We start from the raw sequence: 12,787 nt of genomic DNA on the forward strand, positions 1-12,787 counted from the left end.
AACTTCCGTAAGGTTTTGTAATTGACATGTCCTAAACGAATATGCCATAAATCATTTGACTCCAATAAATAAGAAGAAGCTGAAATTTTATTAGTATTATCAACAACCATTATATTGAGTTTGAAAAGGCCCTCTGTGAGGTAGCCCTTTCCAACATACATTTCATTCTTACTTACAACAACTTTGTCAGATACAAATACACATTTGAATCCATTCTTAACAAGTAAAGAAGTTGAAACTAATTTTTTTCTAATAGTAGGAACATGAAAAGAACATTGTTGAGCGTTAACACCTTGCCGGAAGTCATCTTCAGGAATATCTTCTCATAACCCTTAATCTTGGTTATTGCAGTATTTCCCATGAAAAACTCTTCTTCGGGACCAGCAGTAGAGTAAGTTGCAAATGCTTCTTTGACAGCACAAACATGTCGAGTGGCTCCAGAGTCAATCCTCCACTCTTTTGAATTTCCAACTAGGTTGCATTCTGAAAACATTGCACAAAGATCATCAATGTCATCACTCTTCTCCACTATATTGGCCTATCCCTTTTTCTTATCCTTTTTCGGAAGACGACGATCAGGGGCTTTGTGACCAGCTTTTCTGCAATTGTAGCAGTAGCCCTTGAATATTTTCTTGTTCTGTTCCTTAGTCTGTCTAGAAGACCTCTTCCTCTTCTTACTTTTTGGAGTAGTATCCTTAATGATATTAGCTCCCATAACTGTTGAATTTCCAAGAGACTTTTTCTCGGCTGTTTTGTTGTCTTCCTCAATCTTGAGACGAATTATAAGATCTTCCAACTTCATTTTTTTGCGCTTGTGCTTTAGACAGTTTTTGAAATCTCTCCACGAAGGAGGCAATTTTTTAATCATTGTAGCCACTTGAACTGCTTCATTTACTACCATACCTTCAAAAATAAGGTCGTGAAAAATAAGTTGAAGCTCTTGAACTTGGGTTACAATGGTTTTGCTGTCTATCATTTTATAGTCTACAAACTTGGCAACCACAAATATTTTCAAGCATGCATCTTCAGTCTTGTACTTTTCTCAAGTGTGTCCCATAATTCTTTCGAAATTTTCATAGCACTGTAGACATTGTACAAGTCATCCTCCAAAGCACTTAGGATGTAGCCTTTGAAAAGAAAGCCTGCCTATTTTCACGCCTCAACAATCATAAACTTCTCATTATCCGGCATGTCGGTGGCAGGCACTGGAGGGTCTTCACTGGTGAACTTCTGCATACTAAGTGTAGTAAGCCAGAAGAACACCCTTTGCTGCCATCCTTTGAAGTTGGCTTCAGAAACTTTTTCCGATTTCTCAACCGGTGGCATAACAGTTCGGCTTGATGAGGCTATCATCATTGCCGCAACAGTCGCAGAAGGATTTCCATTATCAATTGCCATTTCTCACTATTAACAACAGAATAGTTCAATTAATGATAAAAAATAAAACAGTAAATAATACTGTAATTAACGATAAACAGTACGATTAATAAAGAAAAAAATGAAGTTTTTATATACTGTTTTATAGAAAATGATGAAATTTTTATGTTCTTCAAATCGAAATTGAATTTTAATACTCCGATGAAGTTTTTATATCTTCAAATCAGAAATAAAAAATTTCAGAAGGAGTAGAAAATCACACAGGTTTTAATCTCCAAAAACAGAATACAAATTACAATATAAAAAGTAATTTCCTTAAGATTGTTAGACAATCTGTATTACTATAATAAAAAGTGAAATAGTAAATTTTTTGAAACAGAAGAGGAAACAGAAAATTAGCAGCAACAGAATATCGAAATAATGAAGCTGAATCTTAAATATAATTTCGGAATAAAATCGAGCCTACTGAATACATAGTGTGTCCTTAAGGAAATTATTCCCCTCAAGTACCCGAGGTGCTGGAATATTATCCTCCCAGGATAGAATGATTTAACTCACCAGAGTGTTGGTACCAAAAACGCCGGTGAAATAACGAACCACTCGAAGGCTGTAAACCATACTGAAATTTTAATTGTTCAGAAGAAGGAGAAGAAGCTCAAAAACTTTCGTAAGGAAAGATTCTGGGATCAAGGCATATTTATAGCCATTATCTGTCACTATTTCAAAAAAGGTTTGCAACTTTTCAAGAACAGTCATGGCTGTTGGAACAGGTGGGAACGTTTTCCGTTTGAAAAATTAATTAAATAATTGAAAAAAATTTTGTCCAAAAAGATTAATCAATTAATCTTTGACCGAAGCCGAAGCGGCCGAAGCCAAAGTCGAGCCGAGCCGAGCCGAGCGACGACGATGGCGGCGTGAGGCTTACTTTCTTTCCAACCCATTTAACATCAAAGGAAGTGCTTTCTCAATATAAACACATTTTCTTTTCTTTCCACCACCAATGAGGGACACTTGCTCTTTTCAAAGCAAAAGGGAACTCATTTTCCCTCCACTTTCCTCCCTCCATTTTCCATTCACCAATCTTTTAAACCCAACAATTATTTTATAAAATAATAACACATCTGTGGTTCAAAAGAAATATATATATATATATATATATATATATATATATATATATATATATATAATATTGGTTATACATATACATGTATATGTATATGTATATGTATATGTATATACATTTATACATATACATGTATATGTATATGTATATGTATATGTATACAATTTAAATGGATAGTTGGTGCAAGTAATGGGATTTTCTTTCGCCAGAAGTCAGTATTAATTTTAACAATATCATATGATTATCTGCCATTAGTATTGGTTAACGGAGTTATGGTAACTTCCCTTGAAAATTAGTATTGCTTCGAAATTTTCGGTTAAGGAACAAATATCTTATTATGACTGGTTCAAATATACATACTCGCTACTGATCTTAATTCAAAGTGCACCAAAGTTTGGCTACACCGGTACTTCAACTTTTTGCTGAAGTTAAAGTAATTATGTTTTATATATAATCTTGGTCCATCTTTCTCTTTAGTTACTGTCGCTTAATTAGAAAAAGGAAAAAGATATGCCCTTGGTAAGTTATAATCTCTATTATATGTGGTTTAAAACAGGTAAAACTTTTAAAGCTCGAGGGTGTCTTTGTGCACTTTGGCCTGTTCGATATTATGTCATTGGTTGAGGGTAAGACGATGGGTTTCAAGTTCCATCGTACCATGAGGGTAAGACATCATATTTGAGTCATGATGCATCATGATGATAAGAGTTGGGTTTGAGTTCCAACTCGTTATGGTCTAACATATTTTTATATGTGTAAGACATTGGGTTTGAGTTACAATGTACCATATTGTTGATATAATAATGACTAAAGAAAAATAACACATTTTTCATGAAAAAGCATGAAGCTTGTCCCACTTGATTTGCTCCATTCTTGAAGTGAATGTAATAGGATGCATAATAAACCTAAATGAAGACAAGTGGTTGACCAATGAACGTGGGTGTGCCAAAGATCAAAATAATAATAGTCATAATTATGGTAATTATAAAAAAGAGAACAATAAAGGTTTTCAAAATAATCCTTCAAAGGTGAACGAAATATGTATCAATATGGTATGTTAATACGAGACACGCTCACATGATTATAGTTCATTCGTTGAAAATGTGACTTTTGATAAGCATTGTAAATGCAGACTCATTCCTAAAAGTGAATGTGAAAATATATATGTGATAAAGATTATGCATAATAATGTGCTTATGTATGGTTGGATAAATACCACAACTCACCTTTAAGGGAGGTTTGAGAGAAACGAAAATAATTAATATTACAGTATGGTTACATGAATATGTCATTGGTCGCATACATGTGGTACGCTAAAAAATATTTGGCCATGCCTTATAAAAAGTTATTAAAGGTAAAATTAAAGCAAGAAATGATTTTGCTTACGATGATTTTGACCATGACAATTATTATGATATAATTTTCTCCGTGAAGGAGATATTCACCATATGGATGGTGTGACAAAAGATCTTATAGTACAAAATCAATTAAGAGCTCCGGAAGAGCTAATTTATTACTCAGATGAATGAAATTGTTCATGACATTGATATTGTAGTAAGTCTCAAAAGAAACTTTTTGAGTTTCAAATGTATTAGCCAAAGTGGTTGGCATATTGAGACAATAAATGAAAGGATGACTAAATATCTTTATATTACTATAATCATATCGGGTAAATATAAAAGGTTGCTCGACTTTCCTTTTATTTGTACTACACAAGTATAAGCATGATGATAGAATCACATGCCACAAGTAAACTTGAGGTTTACTGGAACAAATATTAGTTAGCATGACCAGTTGGCCATGCCGGTTCAATTATGATGCAAAAATTAATTGAGAATTCACATTGGCATATATTGAAGAAATAGTATATTCTTCAAGAATTTTCTTGTGCTGCTTATTCTTATGATATACCAGTTAAGATTGGGATTGAATCCCTTGATTTCTGGAACAAATAGAAGGTGATATATATATGGGCCCAGTCACCTACCATGTGGATTGTTTACTGTTATATGATTTTAATAGATGTGTCTATTGTATGGTCATATGCGCCTTTGTTATCAACTTGCAGTTTGAATTTTGCAAGGTTGCTTACTCAAATTATTAGAGCACAGTTTTAGAATATAAATTATGATGGTTTATCTTGATAATGCTGGTTTATATCCAAGTTGGTTTAGCAGAAATTATATGCCTCCAATTATAGCTAAATCATTGGTTATACAAATCTCCCAAACAAAAGAAATTTGGTATGATGTGTATTATTTAATATACAATACCAGTTATATGCATCTAGCTAACAAGTTATGATAAATTCTCGCTATTACAATTGGTTCAGGTTCAGGAACCAAATAATTTCCATTTAGAAATATGGATGTGCTATATGATTTACTTATTCCATCATAATGCATAAAGATGGGTCCTCAAAAGAAGGTTGGGAATATGTTTTGGTGATCCCAATATTAGGGGGAGAAAATGGGCAGCTGAAAAAAGAATACATAGAATGAATTATTATGAGTACATCTTGATCCTCGTACAAGAAAATCTGAACTTGAAGTTCAAGTGGTAATTCATTTGTCAAAATATTGCCAGGCGTATTTGCTGACCCAAAACTAAATATCATATTTCAGTTGCTAATGCTCCAAATAGAATAAAATTCATGATGGACAGAGTCTATGGCATACATGAAGCGTAATAGACTAATTGATTTCAAAGATAAAACTCTTTGAAGAAGGAGAAGAACAAATGATCAAGATGGTCATAATAAGGAGGTAAATGCTCTAGAAGAGCACCACGACATAACACTCCATAAGACCTCATGAGAGAGGTTTAGGTACCTGAAAATAATGAGATAAAGAGATCTCAATAGGTTATGTATTTATTGGGTAACGATGAAACCGATATAAAGTAATCGTTGACGATATTGTTGATATAATGTAGCACTCAATATTATTAATATTGACGAGAATCTCGAGCTCAAATCTGTCATGGAATTTGGACAGATAAATGATTGGCCGAATAAAAAATACGTAATCAAGATTGATTTCACCTGAAAAATTTGAAGTTAGAAGGATAGTCCCAACACCTAAAAGTACAAAGCCAGTGGAGGTACAAATATATTCTTGTGCAAAAAGTGATTCAAGTTGATAAACATAAAAATGACTTGTGGCACAAGATTTTTCGTAAATATCCTGGCATTAATTATATGGAGGAATTTTCTCCTGTGGTGGATGAAATCTTTTTCAGGTCTTAATCTGGCAATACATGAAAAACTTGATATGTGTATAATAAAAATTCTTGAAGGATTTAAATTGTTCTGAAGCACATAAAGGTTTCCAGAAAAAATTGTTAAATAAAGTTTCAACAATTCCTATATGACATATATAATTTATTTTTTGTGTCTTAGTACAATTGGTGCACTTATGTTTCTTGTTAGAACATAAAGGGTCGAATATGTAAATGTGGCTAGTGATTCAAGGCGTTCATAAAATGGTTAACAAGGAGATTTCGAGGAATTTGGCAGGTCGATTGCGCAAGGTCATGTTAGTAAGGAAGAAGGAATCTTGGTAGGTTCCAGAGTTATGCAATGGTAGCTTCAAGCTAAGTGGGAGAGCCCCACCGTCTATGATTAGATTGCATGTTTATCTACTTGTGAGGTTTCTGATTATCGGCATGTTGGTGGGTTATTACGACTAAAGAAAGAGGACATCAGTGGTGATTTGAGCCAAGGATTTGAGGAATGTGTGCTATAATTGGTCTTATCGATTCATGTTCGGGCTTTGGAAAGACTCGGAGTTTATGCTTTGCGTAGATATGATTTACAAGGAAAGTGATTTAGCCGGGTGCTTCTTTGAGAGGATGTTCATGTGCTAGCAGAGCCTTGGGGTTTGATTATATTTGGGACCAAGTCAGAATGGGTGACTCTCAACAACGGTCCTAGTGGATTCAAAAGTTAAAGTGTGGTGCTTAAGGATTTCGAGTCCGTAGTATGGTTAAGTATTGAGATGTTGCAGCGGATTATAAAAGGAGCTTAGAGTGTTCTATGTTATCTTCGGTATGCGGTGTAGAAGTGGAAGAATGGGAGAAAATAACTTCGGAATCATAGGGAAATTATCGAAATGAGTGTACCCGTTGAAGATGCGAATATGCGCACAAGGAAAATGTGTGATGGTTCGTGGGTTTTGAGATAGCATGGTCTCGTGAAATAAGGTCACTCCGGATAAGTGCGGATTTGGGTTCATGATGTTTTGAATGGAGCTATTATTATTCCTAAGGCAAATCCGGAGTAAATTAGAAGAAGTGGCTCGGTTGGTAATGGTTGAATCAACACGGTTATGGCAGTGACCAGTTTCTCCAGCGTGAAGTTATACATGTGGTTTGTGGTTGTACACTTGGGCTTGAGCACCACCACAACTTGGTTAATTTGGGAGGTATTCGATTCGTATGGCCTTGTTATGTAAAGGGATTTTTCGGAAAAGTTATGGCAGTTTAGATTACGACATGAGGTTGTATTTTTTGCGGTTTGAGAATTTAGTTGCGTGTTGTATTGGTTCTTCTGAGATGAGCTAAGTAAATGGTTTCTATACGATAAAGTGTTTATTCTATTAGTGGTTCAGGAGTTATGGTGAAATTCTTGTACCATCGCGTATTGGCATTTTAGGTGCAGTGAGCGGCTTAGGAAAAATTGGAAGCCGAGGATCAAGGTTGCAGTTCGGTGTTGACAAGAATGTCACGAGCTCGGATGATCATGGAAGAATTTAGATGTTTAGAGTAAGATGGTATTGTCTTTAGCGTCACCTGAGATCGGTGTCCTATGTAAGAGGCTTTGTGTACTGATTGAGAATTCTTGATTTGCTTTACAGCATTAAAGTGGCCGGCTGTATGGAGGTGCAGACTTGTTACCTGGTGCGGAAGGTCACGGGAGTGCGTCCTACGGGAAGATTGTGTAAGTGTGACATGTAGTCACCTAATTGATTAAAGATTTAAAACCAAGTATGAAGATTGTGGTACTATCGCTAATGTGAGAATTTATGTCTGAAGGGTGCTTGGTTCATTTGATTGTGGGTTGTGGAAGTTTGTTCCAGAGACGGTTGTTCTTGTATGCCATGGGAAAAAGGGCTATTGTGGATTCTTGAAAGGTTATTAGCCCAGTGCGGTACGATCGTCTTGAGGTCCGTAGATAGATCTAAATGTGAATGTGGGATCTATATCAATCCAGAAGTGTTCATTTCAGCATAGCATTATTTCGGAGGGTTCTTCGGACCTTGGATGTTATTTCTGTTGTCGGCCCTTCCGTGTAGTCTCTAGTGTTCCATGTGGGTTGTGAGGCAGTTTGATTATTCGCACTCGTATTGATATCCCGTATAGGTTGTGGTGTTATATGCGCAGGATGGCTCTCGAGATGCAGGTCATTTATCGCACCTTAGTCGTGCTTGAGTTTTGTAGCTTATGGCGCTACCAGTCTCCTCAGGATTTGTATTATGCACTTAGCGTGCTTGTGGTTGATATTCGGGCATTTCGTGAGTATGAGCATTACGGCTCGAGGTATGTTTTCCTTATATTATTATGTGTGGACCGGGTGGCACGCCGCCACGGATATGCTGTTTGGATCGGGTGGCACGCCGCCACAGGTATCATGGTTGGATCGGGTTGCACGCCGCAACGGTGTGGTATTGAGTACAATTTCCCATATCTATTATGGTGTGTTTTGCCTCTCATTTCCTGAGGAAGGTTCCTAACATCCTTTCGGTTGTTTAATTTAGCTACGTGAGTCGAGTAACTCTTTCCAGAGTTCGTTTTTCCTTATGTATCACATTCGAGTTTGTAGCTTGTTAGCACATTATGGCATCATATGAGATATTTGGCAGTGTCTGAGGTGGCTTATTGCCTGAGCAGCTTGTACTGGGTGAGATGAGATTTTTGGACCTGGGATTAATGCGATCAGATTTATATGAAGCATATTAGAGAGCAAATATCGTCATTCGGTTCATAATGAGGTAATGGTTCTAGTCAAGAGAATAAACCCAATGATTTGTTTGACTCGGCAGTTGGTTATGAATTTCTGCACATCTCTTCCGTTGTGGCAGCATTCTAAGTGTTGGAACAGGACTTATACGTGTCATGAAGTGTATTGTAGACATCAGATTCTTGGAATTTCGGCCATTGTTATCGGAGGATGTTATTATGATCATGTGAATTATGCGGTGCATGGTAAGAATTTAGTAAGGGTACACAATCGTGTTTGGTGCAGTGTGTAGTGATTGATACAGTGTTCGTATGTTGGAAACAGGCCTAGTAGAGAATTCCGTATGTTGGAATTTGACTCTAAGACTTACTTGGCTAGATAAAGAGGAAGATCTTTAGGTTTGCTCGAGCAAATGTACTCAACTGGGTTATGGTAGCACGGGTAGGCGCACGAGGTGTTAATCAACGATTTCAGACAACGCCAGAGCAGTTCTTAGCACGTTCGTGGACGAACATATGTTTAAGTGGAGAGAATGTAACAACCCGACCTGTCATTTTTTGCTCTAGCACGTCATTCAGTGGTTTGAGACCCCGAGCAGCTTCACTTCAGGTATTATGACTTGTGCGTATGGTCGGAATTGAATTTCGGGAAGTCCAGAGTTGATTTGGAAAGAAAATTCTAATTTCGGAAGCTTTAATTTGGAAGAATTGACTAAGGTTTGATTTTTGAGTAAACGACCTCGGAATTGGGATTGGAAGGTTCCAACAGGTTCGTTTGATGATTTTGGACTTAGGCGTATGTCCGGATCGGGTTTTGGATGAACCGGGAGCATTTCAGCGCCTATTGTGGAAGGTTGGCATTTTGAAAGAATTTTATAAATTTGAGTTGAAGTGCATTTCAATGATATCGACGTCAGTTTGGGATTCCGAGTCTAGGAATAGCTCCGTATGATGATTCCGGTCTTAGGAGCGCATCCAGATGTGGATGTGGAGGTCCGTAGGTCATTTTGGGGTCATTTGGGTGAAAGTTGGAAATTTGGATAATTTTGAGAAGTTTGACCAGGAGTGGACTTTTTGATATCGGGGTCGAATTCCAATTCCGGAAGTTGAAGTAGGTCCGTAATGTCAATTATGACTTGTGTGTAAAATTTGAGGCCAATCGGACGTGATTTGATAGGTTTCGGCATCGATTTTAGAAGTTTGGAATTTCAAAGTTCATTAAGTTTGAATTGGAGGGTGATTCGTAGTTATGATGTTATTGGGCGTGATTTGAGGCCTCGACTAAGTTCGTAATGTGTTTTGGAACGTGTTGGTATATTTGGTTGAGGTTCCGAAGGCCTCGGGTGGATTTCGGACGGTAAACGGATCGAGTTTGGACTTGGGAAGAACAGCTGAAGCTTCCAGCTTCTGGTGTAACCACACCTGCGCAGAGGTAGCCGTAGGTGCGAGCTCGCAGGTGCGAGCTATGAGCCGTAGAAGCGAAAGAGTGAGGACAGGCCAGCCACCGCCGGTGCAGAAGTTTTGGCGCACCTGTGTGACCGCATGTGCGAGGGAAGTAGTCACAGAAGCGGATGGGCTCGCAGAAGCGGCCCTTTTTGTCCGCAGATACGGAGCTTGGCCAGGTAAAGGCAATGCGCACCTGCGAGGGTTTTGTCGCAGGTGCGGGACTGCATATGCGGCCAAGGCACCGCAGGTGCAAAAATTGCCTGGGTAGTGAGGTTTTTAAAAGACAGGATTTGGCCATTTTCCTCCACTTTTCATTTGGTTGGGCGATGTTTAGAGCTCTTGGAGGGGAGATTTTCGTGATCTATGTCAAGGTAAGTGATTCCCTCCTATAGCAAGTTAAATACTTGGATTATACATGGATTTAGACTTGTAAATTTGTAGAAATTTGGGATTTTGGTAGAAAACCTAGAAATTGATATTTTTGAATTTTGACCACGAAATTGGACATGAAATTTGGAATAAATTATATATTTGAGTTCGTGGTGACATGGGTAAAGTTTATCTTCGAAAATTTTCAGAATCCGGGCACGAGGGCCCGAGGGTGATTTTTATCGACTTTTCAAGAGAAGTTAGAAATTTTTGTAAATTTAATTATAATGAGTATTACAGTATATATTTATGGGTTTACACATTTATTGGCTAGTTTTGGAGCGTTGAGCATCAGTTTGAGTTGTTGGAAGGGTTTGGTAGCCGGTTATGGAATTTCGGAGCGAGGTAAGTCTCTTTTCTAACCTTGTAAGAGGGAATTTACCCCATAGGTGAACTTCATTAATATGTGTTGTTATTTGTGGGGGCTACGTACGCACGAAGTGATGAGAGTCCGTACGTAGCTACTATTCCTGTTTGTGTCCGGGTAGTTTTAGGTTTACACCATGCTTTGTGGACACCGTTATTTGATTATATTTGTTAATTGTATCAAATGGAACTAAGTCAAGGATTTTAAAGATTTAAAAGCTTCAAGTTGAATTGTCTTTATTTTGAAAAGAATCAAGACAGAGTTATGATTAATTAATAATTTATATTTGACCGCGTCGCAAGTATGATTCGCAAGCGGGGTATTTCTTCTACTACTCTCATGGGAGCGGGCCGTTCGCCTCGGCAGGTTAATTGATGCATCTATAGTTCGTACCGTTCGAACCTCAGCAGTGCACGATTTACATTTATGTTGGACCGGGCCGAACGTCCTCGGTGAAATTTTGTACATGATAATAGAAATGGAAGTCCCTTTTATAATTGGTATAAATTCATTATTTGAAAGATTATTTGTTTTAAATGAAGGAAGTGATTTGGGTCCTTAAATAGGGTGATGAATTGTTCAGTTATTTCTTATTCTGAGTTTTATTGTTATATATATCATGCTTAATTAGAATTTCATATTATCATATTGTTGGCCCTTAGTAAGTGTTGAAGTCGACCCCTCGTCACTACTTCTTCGAGGTTAGGCGGGATACTTACTGGGTACGCGTTGATTTACGTACTCATGCTACACTTGCTGTACATTTTTGTGCAGGTACATATATGTCTAGTGGCCTTATGGGCGCAGAGGCGCAGTTATTGCGGGGACTTAGGTGAGCTGCATTTCACGTTACGAGTCCGCAACAGGCAGAGTCTACTTCAGAGTATTTATATTTTTCTTTCCAATTTGTATTCCGGACAGATATTGTATTTTATTTTATATTCCTAGTTGATGCTCATGCACTTGTGATACCGGATTTTGGGCGATTATGAATTGCACTGTATTGAAATTTTTAAATATATTATTATGTATTTTGTAAACTCCATCTTTTACTATTTAATTGAAAGAAATATAATTTCAGAAATATTAAAAATAAGAATCAAATTAAGTAATTATTTTTGGCTTGCCTGACAGCGGTGCCCGGCGCCATCACGACCTTTAATGGATTTTGGGGTCGTGACAGTTTTATCCCACTGGGTTTTCATGGCAAGTTTTTTAACGAGGCAGCAAACAATGTGTATTACAAGATATGTGTACTATTTTTCCTTCACTAAATTTTTTTTTCATAGGGTTTTTTCTTAGTAAGGTTTTACTGAGACACATTATCTGTGGACATCCAAGGGGAAGTGTTATGAAATACATATTATATGGATGTCCACTAATCAAATATAACTACCACTACTCTTTTCCATTATGTAGATAATCCCCACTACTTCTTACTATTATGGTTGTAAATCTCACACCTCCATAACTTCCTCTATGATCTTCCCCCCTTGATCTCAATAGTTAATACCATGTTCATGATATCCCTTTGTATTACCTAAATATCATCCTATAAATAGAGGGTTTGGGCATCACATTACACACACTCGAACACTTGATAAAATAAGAAAGTTATCTCTTCTTCTCTTATTCTATTACTTATCTTCTTGTTTTATATTGTTAGTTTGAGCTTAGTTTCGTAACAATATTTATCTCTTTCTATTCTTTATTTTTTACTATTTTAGTAATATGATATTTTTCTATTTTCTAATATCTATCCTATGAACTTACCTATATAATAACTAAATTTTATTTTAAAAATAAAAAATATTAATCAAGCATAAAATTTAATAGCGTTGAATAATGATAAGGATGAGTAGAATAAATTTTAAAATAAAATAATTTACTCTTATCGATAATTTTATTAATAGAAATGAAATTTAAAAAATCGAGAATAAAAAATAATGAGAACATTATAACATATACTCAATGTATGTAATATGAAAATTTATAATTATTAAAAGTAAAGGAATATTTTATAACAAACTCCTAAAAGATTATCTATTTACCACCGAGAAAATATAACTAAATATATACTTAATGCG

The 12,787-nt window shown here is 36.5% G+C and overlaps 1 protein-coding gene across 1 annotated transcript; it reads right to left on the reverse strand.

Annotated features, from left to right (window-relative positions):
- Positions 1-238: 238 nt before the first annotated feature.
- LOC138896022 (uncharacterized) lies at positions 239-976 on the reverse strand. The gene is made up of 2 exons (XM_070180794.1): positions 592-976; positions 239-483 (listed from the first exon to the last, which is right to left on the reverse strand). The coding sequence occupies exons 1-2, from the start codon at positions 974-976 to the stop codon at positions 239-241; spliced, it is 630 nt and encodes a 209-aa protein (XP_070036895.1).
- Between the last annotated feature and the right edge of the window lie 11,811 nt (positions 977-12,787).

Source organism: Nicotiana tomentosiformis, chromosome 7 (genome assembly GCF_000390325.3).
Source record: "Nicotiana tomentosiformis chromosome 7, ASM39032v3, whole genome shotgun sequence".
In the NCBI taxonomy this organism is placed as follows: Eukaryota; Viridiplantae; Streptophyta; class Magnoliopsida; order Solanales; family Solanaceae; genus Nicotiana; species Nicotiana tomentosiformis.

Excerpts from the sequence above, each read along its gene's own strand:
- LOC138896022 (XM_070180794.1), bottom strand. The coding sequence starts at position 976 with ATGATAGACAGCAAAACCATTGTAACCCAAGTTCAAGAGCTTCAACTT. Across the intron at positions 484-591 it reads CTACAATTGCAGAAAAGCTG|AATGCAACCTAGTTGGAAAT; the intron begins GTCACAAAGCCC and ends CAATGTTTTCAG.